At 33.9% G+C, this 12,446-nt stretch overlaps 1 protein-coding gene and 1 non-coding gene across 2 annotated transcripts in view; both read left to right on the top strand.

Moving 5' to 3' along the window:
• The window catches only part of LOC149804383 (actin-related protein 2), a 29,625-nt gene extending 17,502 nt beyond the window's left edge, over positions 1-12,123 (top strand). Inside the window, exons 6-8 of the mRNA XM_089939620.1 lie at positions 1,491-1,640; positions 3,503-3,781; positions 7,255-12,123. Coding sequence (XP_089795746.1) covers positions 1,491-1,640; positions 3,503-3,781; positions 7,255-7,428 — 603 coding nt within the window. The 3' untranslated portion in view covers positions 7,429-12,123. The remainder of the gene's footprint in view (positions 1-1,490; positions 1,641-3,502; positions 3,782-7,254) is intronic.
• LOC149804384 (small nucleolar RNA SNORD61) lies at positions 893-962 on the top strand. The gene has a single exon (XR_016419889.1). It is a non-coding gene; the product is annotated as a small nucleolar RNA SNORD61 (small nucleolar RNA).
• Positions 12,124-12,446: the final 323 nt, after the last annotated feature.

Genomic DNA, 12,446 nt, shown 5'->3' with positions numbered 1-12,446 from the left:
AGAAGTAAATCACAGCATGCATTGAATTGGTATAACACAGGTAGAAGTAAATCACAGTATGCATTGAAATTGGTACAACACAGGTAGAAGTAAATCACAGCATGCATTGAATTGGTATAACACAGGTAGAAGTAAATCACAGTATGCATTGAAATTGGTACAACACAGGTAGAAGTAAATCACAGTATGCATTGAAATTGGTACAACACAGGTAGAAGTAAATCACAGTATGCATTGAAATTGGTACAACACAGGTAGAAGTAAATCACAGTATGCATTGAATTGGTATAACACAGGTAGAAGTAAATCACAGTATGCATTGAAATTGGTACAACACAGGTAGAAGTAAATCACAGTATGCATTGAATTGGTACAACACAGGTAGAAGTAAATCACAGTATGCATTGAATTGGTACAACACAGGTAGAAGTAAATCACAGCATGCATTGAATTGGTATAACACAGGTAGAAGTAAATCACAGCATGCATTGAATTGGTATAACACAGGTAGAAGTAAATCACAGTATGCATTGAAGCAAACATGCATGCATGCAAACACAGCACAACATTAAAGTCCTCATTGAAGCAACTATGTAAACAGCTGAGTCCCAACTGAACCAAGCATGCATGCAAACACAACATGATAGTTCCCATTGACTCAAACATGCATGCAAACAGTACGTTCAATGATTCCCCATTGAAGCAAGCATGCATGCAAACATAACATGATAGTTGCAAGCATGCATGCAAACTGTATGTTCAATGAGCCCCCATTGAAAGAAGCATGCATGCAAACACAGATTAGCATGATCAATGAGTCTGTATATTTTTCATGAGATGGAAAGGACAGTGACCATTATAATAATGAAAATGAAAATAATGTGATAGGTCTCCAGTGATGAATTATCTGAAATGAGACTCGTGATATGTATTTCATTTTACCTCTAAGAAGTACTGAGGAGACCAGTTCAATCAGTATTTCAATAAATATTAGGAATTATGAGTCAGCTTAGAAGTATCATTTTATAACAACACAATTGTTCTTTCTAACCTGTCTACAATGTTCTTCATTGTGTCTGGCAGAAGACTCGTCATTATGTAAAGTGGGATTTATTGTTCATGGTCTTTATATATAGGTGACTGATATGTAAAGGTGAATGCTACAGCATATATATATATACACACACAGTAACATCAGTAATATTCAGTTTTTATTATTAAAGATTTTGAAAGTCTTGTATCTTTATCCATTTTGTTTTGTAACTGAACATTTGGTAAAATATTACGTGTTGGAGGCTTCATTTCTATGTCCTTTCTCGGCCATATAATTTGAAAGTTATCTAATAATAGAACTATAACCATGTGAGACTGCTTTCTGCGGAATACATGTTTTACCTGTCACAACCACTAAATTTCTAAGAATAATATGACCATTTCAGAAAATTTTAATTTTTTCCAGTCTAATTCCAATGAATCTTTGTCTGTTTCAGTTGCTTCTTCTCCGTGGCTATGCATTTAACCATTCAGCTGATTTTGAGACCGTGCGTATGATGAAGGAAAAGCTGTGCTATGTAGGCTATGACATTGAACAGGAGCAAAAACTTGCCTTGGAAACAACAGTCCTAGTTGAAACTTACACAGTAAGAAGTGGATTCCATGTCAGGCTTTTTGAACCTGTTGTAATGATGTGCATTGTAACATATCTTATTATTTTTCCCTATGAAATAAATACAGATACTGCTAAAAGGAATTGTACAGTGTTTTAAATACAGAAATTGCTGAAATGACCATACAGCATTTGATTTGTTTAAATACTTGTCAAAACTGGTCTAAAGTATTTAAACCAAAATGTTAAATCTTCATTGGAAAATAATGCTGACATTGTAACCCACAAATGGCATTGTTTAGAATAGGCCAGTAATTTTTTAAATAGTCACTGGACCATATACCAGAAGTTGATTTAGAACATAGTTTGAGATCTGTGTCTTTTAGAATGGACCAGTAACTTTCAAAATAGTTGTTTGCCTAAAGACCAGAAGTTGATTTCAAACACGGATTGAGATGTACGTCATTTAGAATGGACGAGTAACTTTCTAAATAATTGTTGGCCTGAAGACCAGAAGTTGATTTTGAACACTGAGATACGTCTTAGCACATTAAATTGAGTTTGGTGGCTATTTTTACATAATTTGTTTTCAGATCAATTATCCAGGAATTACTTTGTGATAGTGAAAAAGCAAAATTCAGTTTTATCAGTGCAAAGTTGGCAGTGATTACAATGCAGAATATTGTCTGATGCTTTACATTTGCAGTATAAAATTTTAAAGACCTTCTGAATTTAAATTTTACATTCTCCCATTTGAAATTAAAAAATGACACATACTCTTTGGTAAATTATTACATATTATTTTGCTCTTATTTTTACGCAGATATAACCAGATTTGAATAGCAGCCAAACTATATGCATTATACAAAACTGTTCTGACACTGACATGGAAAAATGTTTTAAATATACTCATGAATAAGTTCACTTCAAATGCAAACAGCATATACCCTGACTTGTGGTTGCATCATGTGCCAGCATATCAGGGTCTGTGCTGCTCATTAGTCATAACAAATTGCAGAGACCCAAATTTGCAGGCACTTTATACAGTTTACATTTGGATGTATTTACTTCAGAATAGTAAATTACAATCTGACTTTCAAAACCAGCTGATGATACAAATTAACAGTTGTTAGAGTGTCCACCTTGGATGCGGGAGGTCGTGGGTTCAATCCCTGGCTGAGTCATACCAAAGACTTAAAAGAATGGTACTAACAGCTGCCTCGCTTGATGCTCAGCATTAAGAGGTTAGTGTTAGGATTGGTTGGCCTGGTGTCAGGATAATGTGACTGGGTCGGACATCATGCTACATGTCTGCGGCATGATGCCCCAGTGCTAGACATTGCTATAAACTGTTACACTGCAGAGATCATAGTGATATTTCTGAAAAATTGTTAAAGCTACAATAAAAATCCAAATCACACACACACACACATACAAATTAACACAAATCATAACCAGGTAATCTGGCCTGATTATGTTCGAATCTTTATGTGATGTAATCATACAGTATTTCCAAATGTTCTACCAGAAGTAAATTTGACACTAAAAACATTTCACCCTTGTTATAATTTATTTTGGTCAAGCCTTTATTGGCAAAGAGTATCCATGGACATGTTCTCATTTTTTTTATTTGGCTGTTGAAAGTGCAAGGCAGTTTATGCTACACTCAAACGTGACACACATACATATTCTTAGAGTTACTGCATTGTTTTTTGAAATATTCTTGTCACCATTTTGCACAGCACTGCGTTTGAATTATGTCCATGCAACCCAGACTTTTGACCTAATGCCCAAATGCTTTGCTGTTTTCTTGCACATTCATTCTCTTTTTTTTTTGTCATAAACTTTAAACAAGTCTCATCTTTTATCTCCTTTTTTTCTTCTTTTGGTTCTTAGTTGCCAGATGGACGTGTGATTAAAGTAGGTGGGGAGCGTTTTGAAGCCCCTGAAGCCTTGTTTCAGCCTCATCTCATCAATGTTGATGGCGTAGGTGTAGCAGAACTGCTGTTTAATACTATTCAGGCAGCTGATATCGACACACGGCCAGAGTTTTACAAACACATAGTTTTGTCAGGTGGTTCAACCATGTATGCTGGTCTTCCAAGTCGCCTTGAGAGAGAAATGAAGCAACTGTATTTGGAGCGTGTTCTAAAGGGAGACACATCTAGATTATCTGTAAGTATTATTGTCCATGTGCTAATCCTCAATGCCAGAAATTCGTGTTTTTCATCTTATGATGTTCTGAGTTTTTATTACACACGAAACTACATGGAGGAAGCAATATATGGAATTCTTCATGTGCATCCAGCTGTCATTCTGCCTATCACAGTTTTGTGTACATAACCAGTGCTGCAGTTATTGCTGGATTACTGGAAACTTTGCGAATCTTGTGGTCATCAACAAGATGTTCATATCAATAAATCATTTTGATCTGGCAAGTTTTAGTTCACTTTTTTCGTCAGTTGACATTTACTTGTTGCTACTCTGGAAGCGATGTTTTGATAAAACTTGGAATATAAGCACATACCATTGAGATCTCGGAAGAATTAGATAGTAAGATCTAAAAATATTAAGTTACTCTTGCTGAACAACGATGCTTGTTCAGCTCTGGAGACAGGGTTCCTACGCTACCAGGAAATCATGAAAAAGTCGGGAGAAATGATAAAATTTTTTCCGACTGTGAAAAGTCCTGGAATTTCGCAAATATTGTTGAAAGTCTGGAAAAACCTGGGAATTTTCTGCCACCAATTGACGCCAGAAACAATGATGTAACTGAGTCATAACTAAACTGATCATGAGTTAAATTTATCAAGTTCTAACAAACTTTAAACATTGTTAATTTTGTGATCTTGTATTTGATTGTCAGGTTTTTTCAGCACCCAGGCAAATGTATTTCTTATCAGGACACTGCTTTAATAGTCAAGTATTATCAGGATGTTGGTTGAGTTTGATTATAAACAAAATCTACAATTATTATGAGGTTAGCTTATTACTGCTTGGGAATTTCAGTTGGATCTTATATGTGGTTAGCTTATTACTGCTTGGGAATTTCAGTTGGATCTTGTTGGAACCTGATTAATAAGCTTATATCATCATTGTCTGAAGCTGTTTAATTAGTGAGTTCTACACATTTTAAAGAGATCTTGTTCCAACCTGATTAATAAGCTTATATCATCATTGTCTGAAGCTGTTTAATTAGTGAGTTCTACACATTTTAAAGAGATCTTGTTCCATCCTGATTAATAAGCTTATATCATCATTGTCTGAAGCTGTATAATTAGTGAGTTCTACACATTTTAAAGAGATCTTGTTCCATCCTGATTAATAAGCTTATATCATCATTGTCTGAAGCTGTATAATTAGTGAGTTCTACACATTTTAAAGAGATCTTGTTCCATCCTGATTAATAAGCTTATATCATCATTGTCTGAAGCTGTATAATTAGTGAGTTCTACACATTTTAAAGAGATCTTGTTCCATCCTGATTAATAAGCTTATATCATCATTGTCTGAAGCTGTATAATTAGTGAGTTCTACACATTTTAAAGAGATCTTGTTCCATCCTGATTAATAAGCTTATATCATCATTGTCTGAAGCTGTATAATTAGTGAGTTCTACACATTTTAAAGAGATCTTGTTCCAATCTGATTAATAAGCTTATATCATCATTGTCTGAAGCTGTATAATTAGTGAGTTCTACACATATTAAAGAGATCTTGCAGCATACTGAGCCATCTAGAGCTATACTCTCTGTTTCTCATTCCATTCAGTTAATTTGGTAAATAGCTTTATATCATCAAGATCTTGGATGAGTTTGATTCTGATCAAGAGACTATGCATATTAGTTACGCCATTATTATTTTTATCACACTATATTAAAATAGTTAATATCAACATAGTGTGAAGTTTAGTTTGGTGTATTATGGCATAGCAACATTAGTAAATTAATTTAGTGCCAAGGATATTAGAGCAAAGTGCCTTGCAGTTTGTTACACCGTTGTTATCTTGGACCCTATTTCACTTACACTGATGAAGATTGGTATGTGAATGCATGTGTAGAATATAACCCAAACATAACAAAACCCTGGGCACTATGGCCTAATATTTATGTTTCAGTATTGTATGTCCTTAATATCATAGATCCTATTTTATCTATTCATGGAATTTAGTATGTGGATTCAGCTTTAGGTGAGTAACCAAATCTTACCAATGCTTGGTAAATGTGACCTAATTTTGATGCTTCTGTGACTTATATAGTTTTTGCTATTGATTGCACCTTAAGTATCTTGGAACTTCACTCATGAAAAATGATGTATGGATGTACTTCAAGTACAGTAATTCAACCATACTAAGACATTTACTGTGACCTAATTTTTGTGTACAAGTGACTTGTGAAAATATTTTCAGCAATATGTTTATTATGGTGTACAAGTGATTTGTGAAAATATTTTCAGCAATATGTTTATTATGTCCTGAATATCTTGGTCCCTGTTTCACCTACAGTTGTGAAAAATGTCATGTGGTTGCTGCTCAAGAAGACCAACTCAGCCATACCAAAAGGAGGTTATCTTGACCTTGTATTCCTGTGAGTTTGCACATTTTGTACCCATCCTCCCCAAATCTTAGAGCTTATTTCACCTACACATGAAAATTGGTATGTAGATACATCTTATGGTGAGCAGCACTGCTATACCAATACTAGATCAGTGTGGCATAATTTTCATGCTCAGGTGACTTGGATATTTTCAGCTTACGGCCATCTTAGACTATTTCAGCTGCATTTATAAAAATTAGTATATGGATTCATCTGAGGGAGTGTAACACAATCATACCAGATTTAGGTCACTGTGACCTACTTTCTATATGTTGATTACTTCTAAATTTTCAGCTTTTAATTTGTAACATCATTATTATCATCGACACTTTTTTTTACCTACACTAGTGAAGAATTAAATAAGTATTAGATGCATCTGCACAAGTAACTAAATGTGAAAATCCAGTCTTCATACTTGTTGTCACTATATTAATCCTTATTAAATTTTAATTGTCATAGGTGTGCACTCCATTGGCTTTATCCAGGTACAGAGAAGATCTGAATTAACTCCCTTTTGCTTCTGTTGATGTCACACTGACACATCTCACTTCAATAAGTATTGAGATAAAATGTTTTTTACAAGGTTATGTACAGTTTGCTTTTGCTGGATGTACATTAAATATGAATGCATAAGTGATTTTATATTTTTATATTTTTATCAGTGTTGAACCAGTTATTATTCACAATTGTGTTGAATCAGGAGAAAACTCTATAAACTTTTCTCTGTTATATCTGTGACAGATATGGAAACTTTGAATAAATTAATTCATTTATAAATGAAAAAAATACTAAGCCATGCTACATGTCTGAATTTCATTTACTTTATAAGGTAAGTGTGAATGGACCTTTGACCTATGATATTAAATTTGCATTTAAAAAGTGAACCATAAGTCTCCTGCAGTACTATTTTTCTGCTGTTACACATATATGTTTGATGTATTTTGTGATAAAAGCTACCTCTTAATAACAAAATCTGCATGCATAGTCGGTCTTTTAATGTATTTTGCGAGACATGTTATTATACATTGTCACATCAGCCTTTTTTATCCCCAGAAATTCAAGATAAGAATTGAGGACCCCCCTCGGAGGAAGCATATGGTTTTCCTAGGTGGCGCTGTGTTGGCTGACATCATGAAGGACAAGGAAACTTTCTGGATCACCAAACAGGAATACGAAGAGAAGGGAATGAAGAAGGCTCTAGAGAAACTCACAGGAATAGCAAAATAATGATGGAAAATACCATCTCATTCTGTACCCCATACCAGTGTACGCTGATAAGGGGTAGCTCCTCTTGTCATTATTATGGATAACTGTGAACCACATCATGCTGGTGCATTTGAATTCTTCTGAAATATTCTTATGACTGGGCTCATTATGAAGCTTCTGCATGGACAAGTGGAACAAATATTTATGTATTGACCACCCACCCAGACATTACACATCATATGGCTTTTACACTGAATCCGATATTCCTATGAGGCTTCTTCCAATGAAATATGAACAGTTTCCCCTACCCCACCCCCATGAAAGGAAACTGGAATGTAAACAGTAAGCACCAAGTTACTCTTGGTTCTCGTCATTTATAAAAAAATAATGCAGTTGCAAAATGATTCTGCTTGCATGTTCCTGTTTGTCTTGTGCAAATTCCTATAGAAAAGTTAGTCTTTATATAATAATTGTGAGGGTCTTTTTTTGTGTAATGAGAAAAAGTTTCACTAAAGTTAGCAATATGTGCCATATAAATGAAGTCAGATGTTGGACAGGTATTATCGGTTTTGAGGATAATTTTTAGTCTTGGATAAGAGAGTCTAATATCTGCTTTTGATATTAGCTGATAAAATTTGACAAATAAGGATTTGTTAAGATTATGGTTTATCATTTTCTTTCCATTTTAGTTACAGAAAAGGGAGTTTGGTAACACAGGATAACATTATGATGCATTATGAATGGAGGTCACTTGCCTGCCTGTGAGTTGATATTGTTACAGAGGCATTGGTTGTTACATTTCTTCATAGCTTTCATATGCAGAGGGTTTCCTGAGTTGAACAAGAACAGGAGTTTATTTCAGTGGCAAGGGAATAAATTGCATATTCCACAAAAGATATTACTTTAACTTGTTCCTGTTTCCTATACATTTTAAGAAATGGATGTTGTTGACAAAGAGTTTGGATGATTTTGCAGTTATACTTGCTTCGTATGATATCATGGGTTCTGTGGCTTTAATTCTCTCAAATAAATTTTTGTTGTTGGAGGGCACAGTTGGCAGAATGAGGGCCATGGAAGTAGCTTCCATTATCAAGTTGATTTTCACATACTTTTAACAATTTGTTTTCAAATTTGATCAGCTAATATCAACAACAGATATTATTAGACTGTCTATATATGCATTAAGTTCCCAACATTAGACAAGTATATGCCAACATACAAATAATCTTTCAGTATTACCATGATATCAGAGTAAAACCCCTTGCAAAATCTGAAATCTAGATGGCGTCTTTTATTATTCTAGAAATTAGATGCATCTTACTGTAGAACAAAGAATAACATGTATATTATCTTGCAGGTCAGTGTCTTCTTGTGTATATGTTTGTCAATAACAAATTTTAGAACCCACGATACCATAGCACGCTGGGCTATTGCACTTTTGCCTCCATTGCATAATGGAAGAAGAACAAGAAAGAAACATAATTTTATACTGCAGTTAAAATTACTATGAAATTGTCAATTATTAGTTCTTATCTGCAGTACATGAAGATAAAATAGTAATCACAGTTAATACATTTTGGTTTTGAAGATTTTAATATCAGTGTTGTCAATTATTCATGAAAAACTGTATATGTCTATAACTGGACCTCAGTTTGAAGTCTGATGGACCTCAGTGTTGTCAGGCAGATTCATGAAAAACTATATATGTCTATAACTGATGATGGACCTCAGTTTGAAGTCTGATGGACCTCAGTGTTGTCAGGCAGATTCATGAAAAACTATATATGTCTATAACTGATGATGGACCTCAGTTTGAAGTCTGATGGACCTCAGTGTTGTCAGGCAGATTCATGAAAAACTATATATGTCTATAACTGATGATGGACCTCAGTTTGAAGTCTGATGGACCTCAGTGTTGTCAGGCAGATTCATGAAAAACTATATATGTCTATAACTGATGATGGACCTCAGTTTGAAGTCTGATGGACCTCAGTGTTGTCAGGCAGATTCATGAAAAACTATATATGTCTATAACTGATGATGGACCTCAGTTTGAAGTCTGATGGACCTCAGTGTTGTCAGGCAGATTCATGAAAAACTATATATGTCTATAACTGATGATGGACCTCAGTTTGAAGTCTGATGGACCTCAGTGTTGTCAGGCAGATTCATGAAAAACTATATATGTCTATAACTGATGATGGACCTCAGTTTGAAGTCTGACTTGTGCTGTTAGTTGGAAGGGTTTAAAGCTTATAAAATTCTATACATTAGTGTATAGGTTAGATTTATGTGCAAAGAATTGTATAGAGCAGTTTATCAGTAGGCAGCCTTCCACTAGGCAGCCTTCCACTTGTGTTTTGTAGTAGCCAGCCTAAAAGTTCAAGGCTAAGCCAGTGCAACAATGTAACCAAACATATTAATGTTGTGCAAGTTGATTGCTGCACTATCAGAATTGTTAAAACTAGGTTTTTGAAGCAACTGCTAGTTGAGTAGGTGTCTAACAGTCTGATATTACATTCAAAAAAAATATCCATGTAGGAAGTAGGAAATCACAGATGGCATGCATTCCAGTAATACTGAAGTTTATCAGATCTTATAGTTTTGATTGTGATGAATTTGATACAAGACAATTTAATCATACAGTTTTATGTATACAGTACTCAGCCAAAATGCAATTTCTACATATAAAAAAATCCCACAGGCTTCTGTAGTAAATGGTTTTCATAAAAAAAGGCCACAGACATTGTAGAAGTTCTAGAACTTAAATTATGTATCACTCGTGTTTTCAAAACCACTGGTTATTCAGCTGCCAAGATGTTAATTTTTTTTAGGATGTAGAACATTCTCATGGAATTGGAATGCTGATAATGAATTCCTTGTTATTCTAATTAGTTTTGAGTGATTAAAAAGCCTGTAGCAGTGTCAATTAAGAATATAATTTAGTCTGTTTTATGGCCTTAAAATAGCTTCTTGTACATCAGACAGATCAGTCTTTTTCTATAGTATTTTCACTTTCTTTGATTTAATAATTAATGCAAAGGAATTGCATTTTTTTTCATGATAAAAATGTCAAAAATTATTTTGTACAATAGACTTGTATAGAGTGATTTCACTTGTTAAATTGCTCATTTGCAGTTTAGTTCTAACCAAATAATTTTGTGAGAATTTTTATGACTTCAAAAATTGGTCATTCTGCATAAATGAGGAAAATGGAAGAGTGCCAATGTTTTTCAGGGTTACTTTCTTGTATATGCCCACCATAAAGACAAACATTATAGGTTATATATTGCCCATCCATCCATCTCTTACCAATTTTGTTTCTCCACACTAAAGTAATCCACTATCTTCATTTACCAACCTTTGTAATTGGCTTGTACTTGGGGTAGGGAAGAAAGATTTTGATTATGTGGGTCATTGTCACTGACTGAAAGAAGAAAATGGTTTCTGCACAATAACTCAAGATGGCGTGCACTTGAGGGTAAGGGAGAACCATATTGATTTGTTTGGTCAGAAGGTCATGGTCCCTGTGACAGAAAGGGAAGAAAAACGGTTTCTTGATTGTGAGATCTTGATCATGAGCTGTTAACAAACGTTGTAGATGTCTTAAAATTTGGGTAAGGAAGAAGCCTGTTGATTTTGGAGTCAAGAGGACTGAAAGAAGAATAATGGTTTCTGCACAATAACATTAATTCTGTATCACATACCTGGACCAGACTTTATGGATGGCTTACACTTGGAGTAATGAAGAAGCCTCATCTTTGGGGGGGGGGGGGAAGTTAAAAGGTCAAAGCTCTTGTTACTGAAAGAAGAAAAGTGGTTTCAGCAGAAAAATTTCAGTTATCTGTTCAGAGCACCATAAAAAACAAATTGGACTTTTTTCCGTTCGTGGAGCAACATCCATATCCTTCACAACCACATATGCAATAGATTATTGATTAAAGAGATGTACCTCAATATATCAGGTATTTACATTTCAGTACACTATTCTTTTTCATTGCCTCCTTCATTTATAAGTATGACGAACATGTTCACTGCCATACAAATATTACTTATCCAAATGGAGTACAAGAGAAATGCAGTGTAGGATTGTAGTTGTTCCAGAGTTGAAGGACAAAATTAATTTGACAAGAAAGGTAAGCTACATAGTTGTAGAGAATTACAATGGAAACTTTTATAGTAGTTTTTTTGTCTTAGTCACAACTTTGAAAGATACATTTGTTTCAGTGGTTTGTATTCTTTTGTTTTGAAAAGTTTATACTCATTCAATCAGAACAAATGTCGGGATGGGTACAGGTATTGCCAATAGGAGATGCACATAAAATGAGTAGAAATTCTTTGAAACTTTCTCATAAATTATGATTATATCCATAATATATTTAATCTCATTAATTCAAAATGGATCACATTTTAAGCTCGACTTCATGTATTAAAATATTTAGTGTTTTATACAAAACTGGAATATAATTGATTTGTGCTACGTGTCTAGATTTCTCTTTATCATAGTATATTAAATCACATATTGAAAGAATGATAACTTGTTTTTTTTTATGAATGTATATAACTAATGGTATAAATTGTATAGAGGAATAACAAAGTTGTATGTTTGTATATGCTTTGTAATATAACTGAATAAAATCTGTGATTTCTTTTCTCCTAGCATTGTTAAGGAAAAAAATTGCTTCATAACAACTAAGTATAAAGTAATTATATATTCTCATGCAGTTGAATTGTGCCTTTCACTTCATCAATCGTATTTCTACTTTTTGTTTGACCATCTGTTACACTTTCTCAACCCCCAACTTGTTCAATGGAATAGGCAGATATTATTTGTCCACTTTCATTCTGGAGTCACAGGTACAGCATATATTATTATCGGAATCACATGACTTATGATGGTACAGTGAACATTTTTAAATGTTTGCATTTATCACCAACACGTATATTTAAGACACTTGATGAATGCATTTATCAAGAAATGCACCAGATACCACAAGCAAAAATATTACATATTCTTATATCTGGTTCTATGTTGTTTG

This window comes from Sinohyriopsis cumingii, chromosome 2 (assembly GCF_028554795.1).
Source record: "Sinohyriopsis cumingii isolate HCF-2022 chromosome 2, ASM2855479v2, whole genome shotgun sequence".
Classification (NCBI taxonomy): Eukaryota; Metazoa; Mollusca; class Bivalvia; order Unionida; family Unionidae; genus Sinohyriopsis; species Sinohyriopsis cumingii.
Note: the sequence above shows the minus strand (reverse complement) of the source record. Positions and strands in the feature narration are given on the sequence as shown.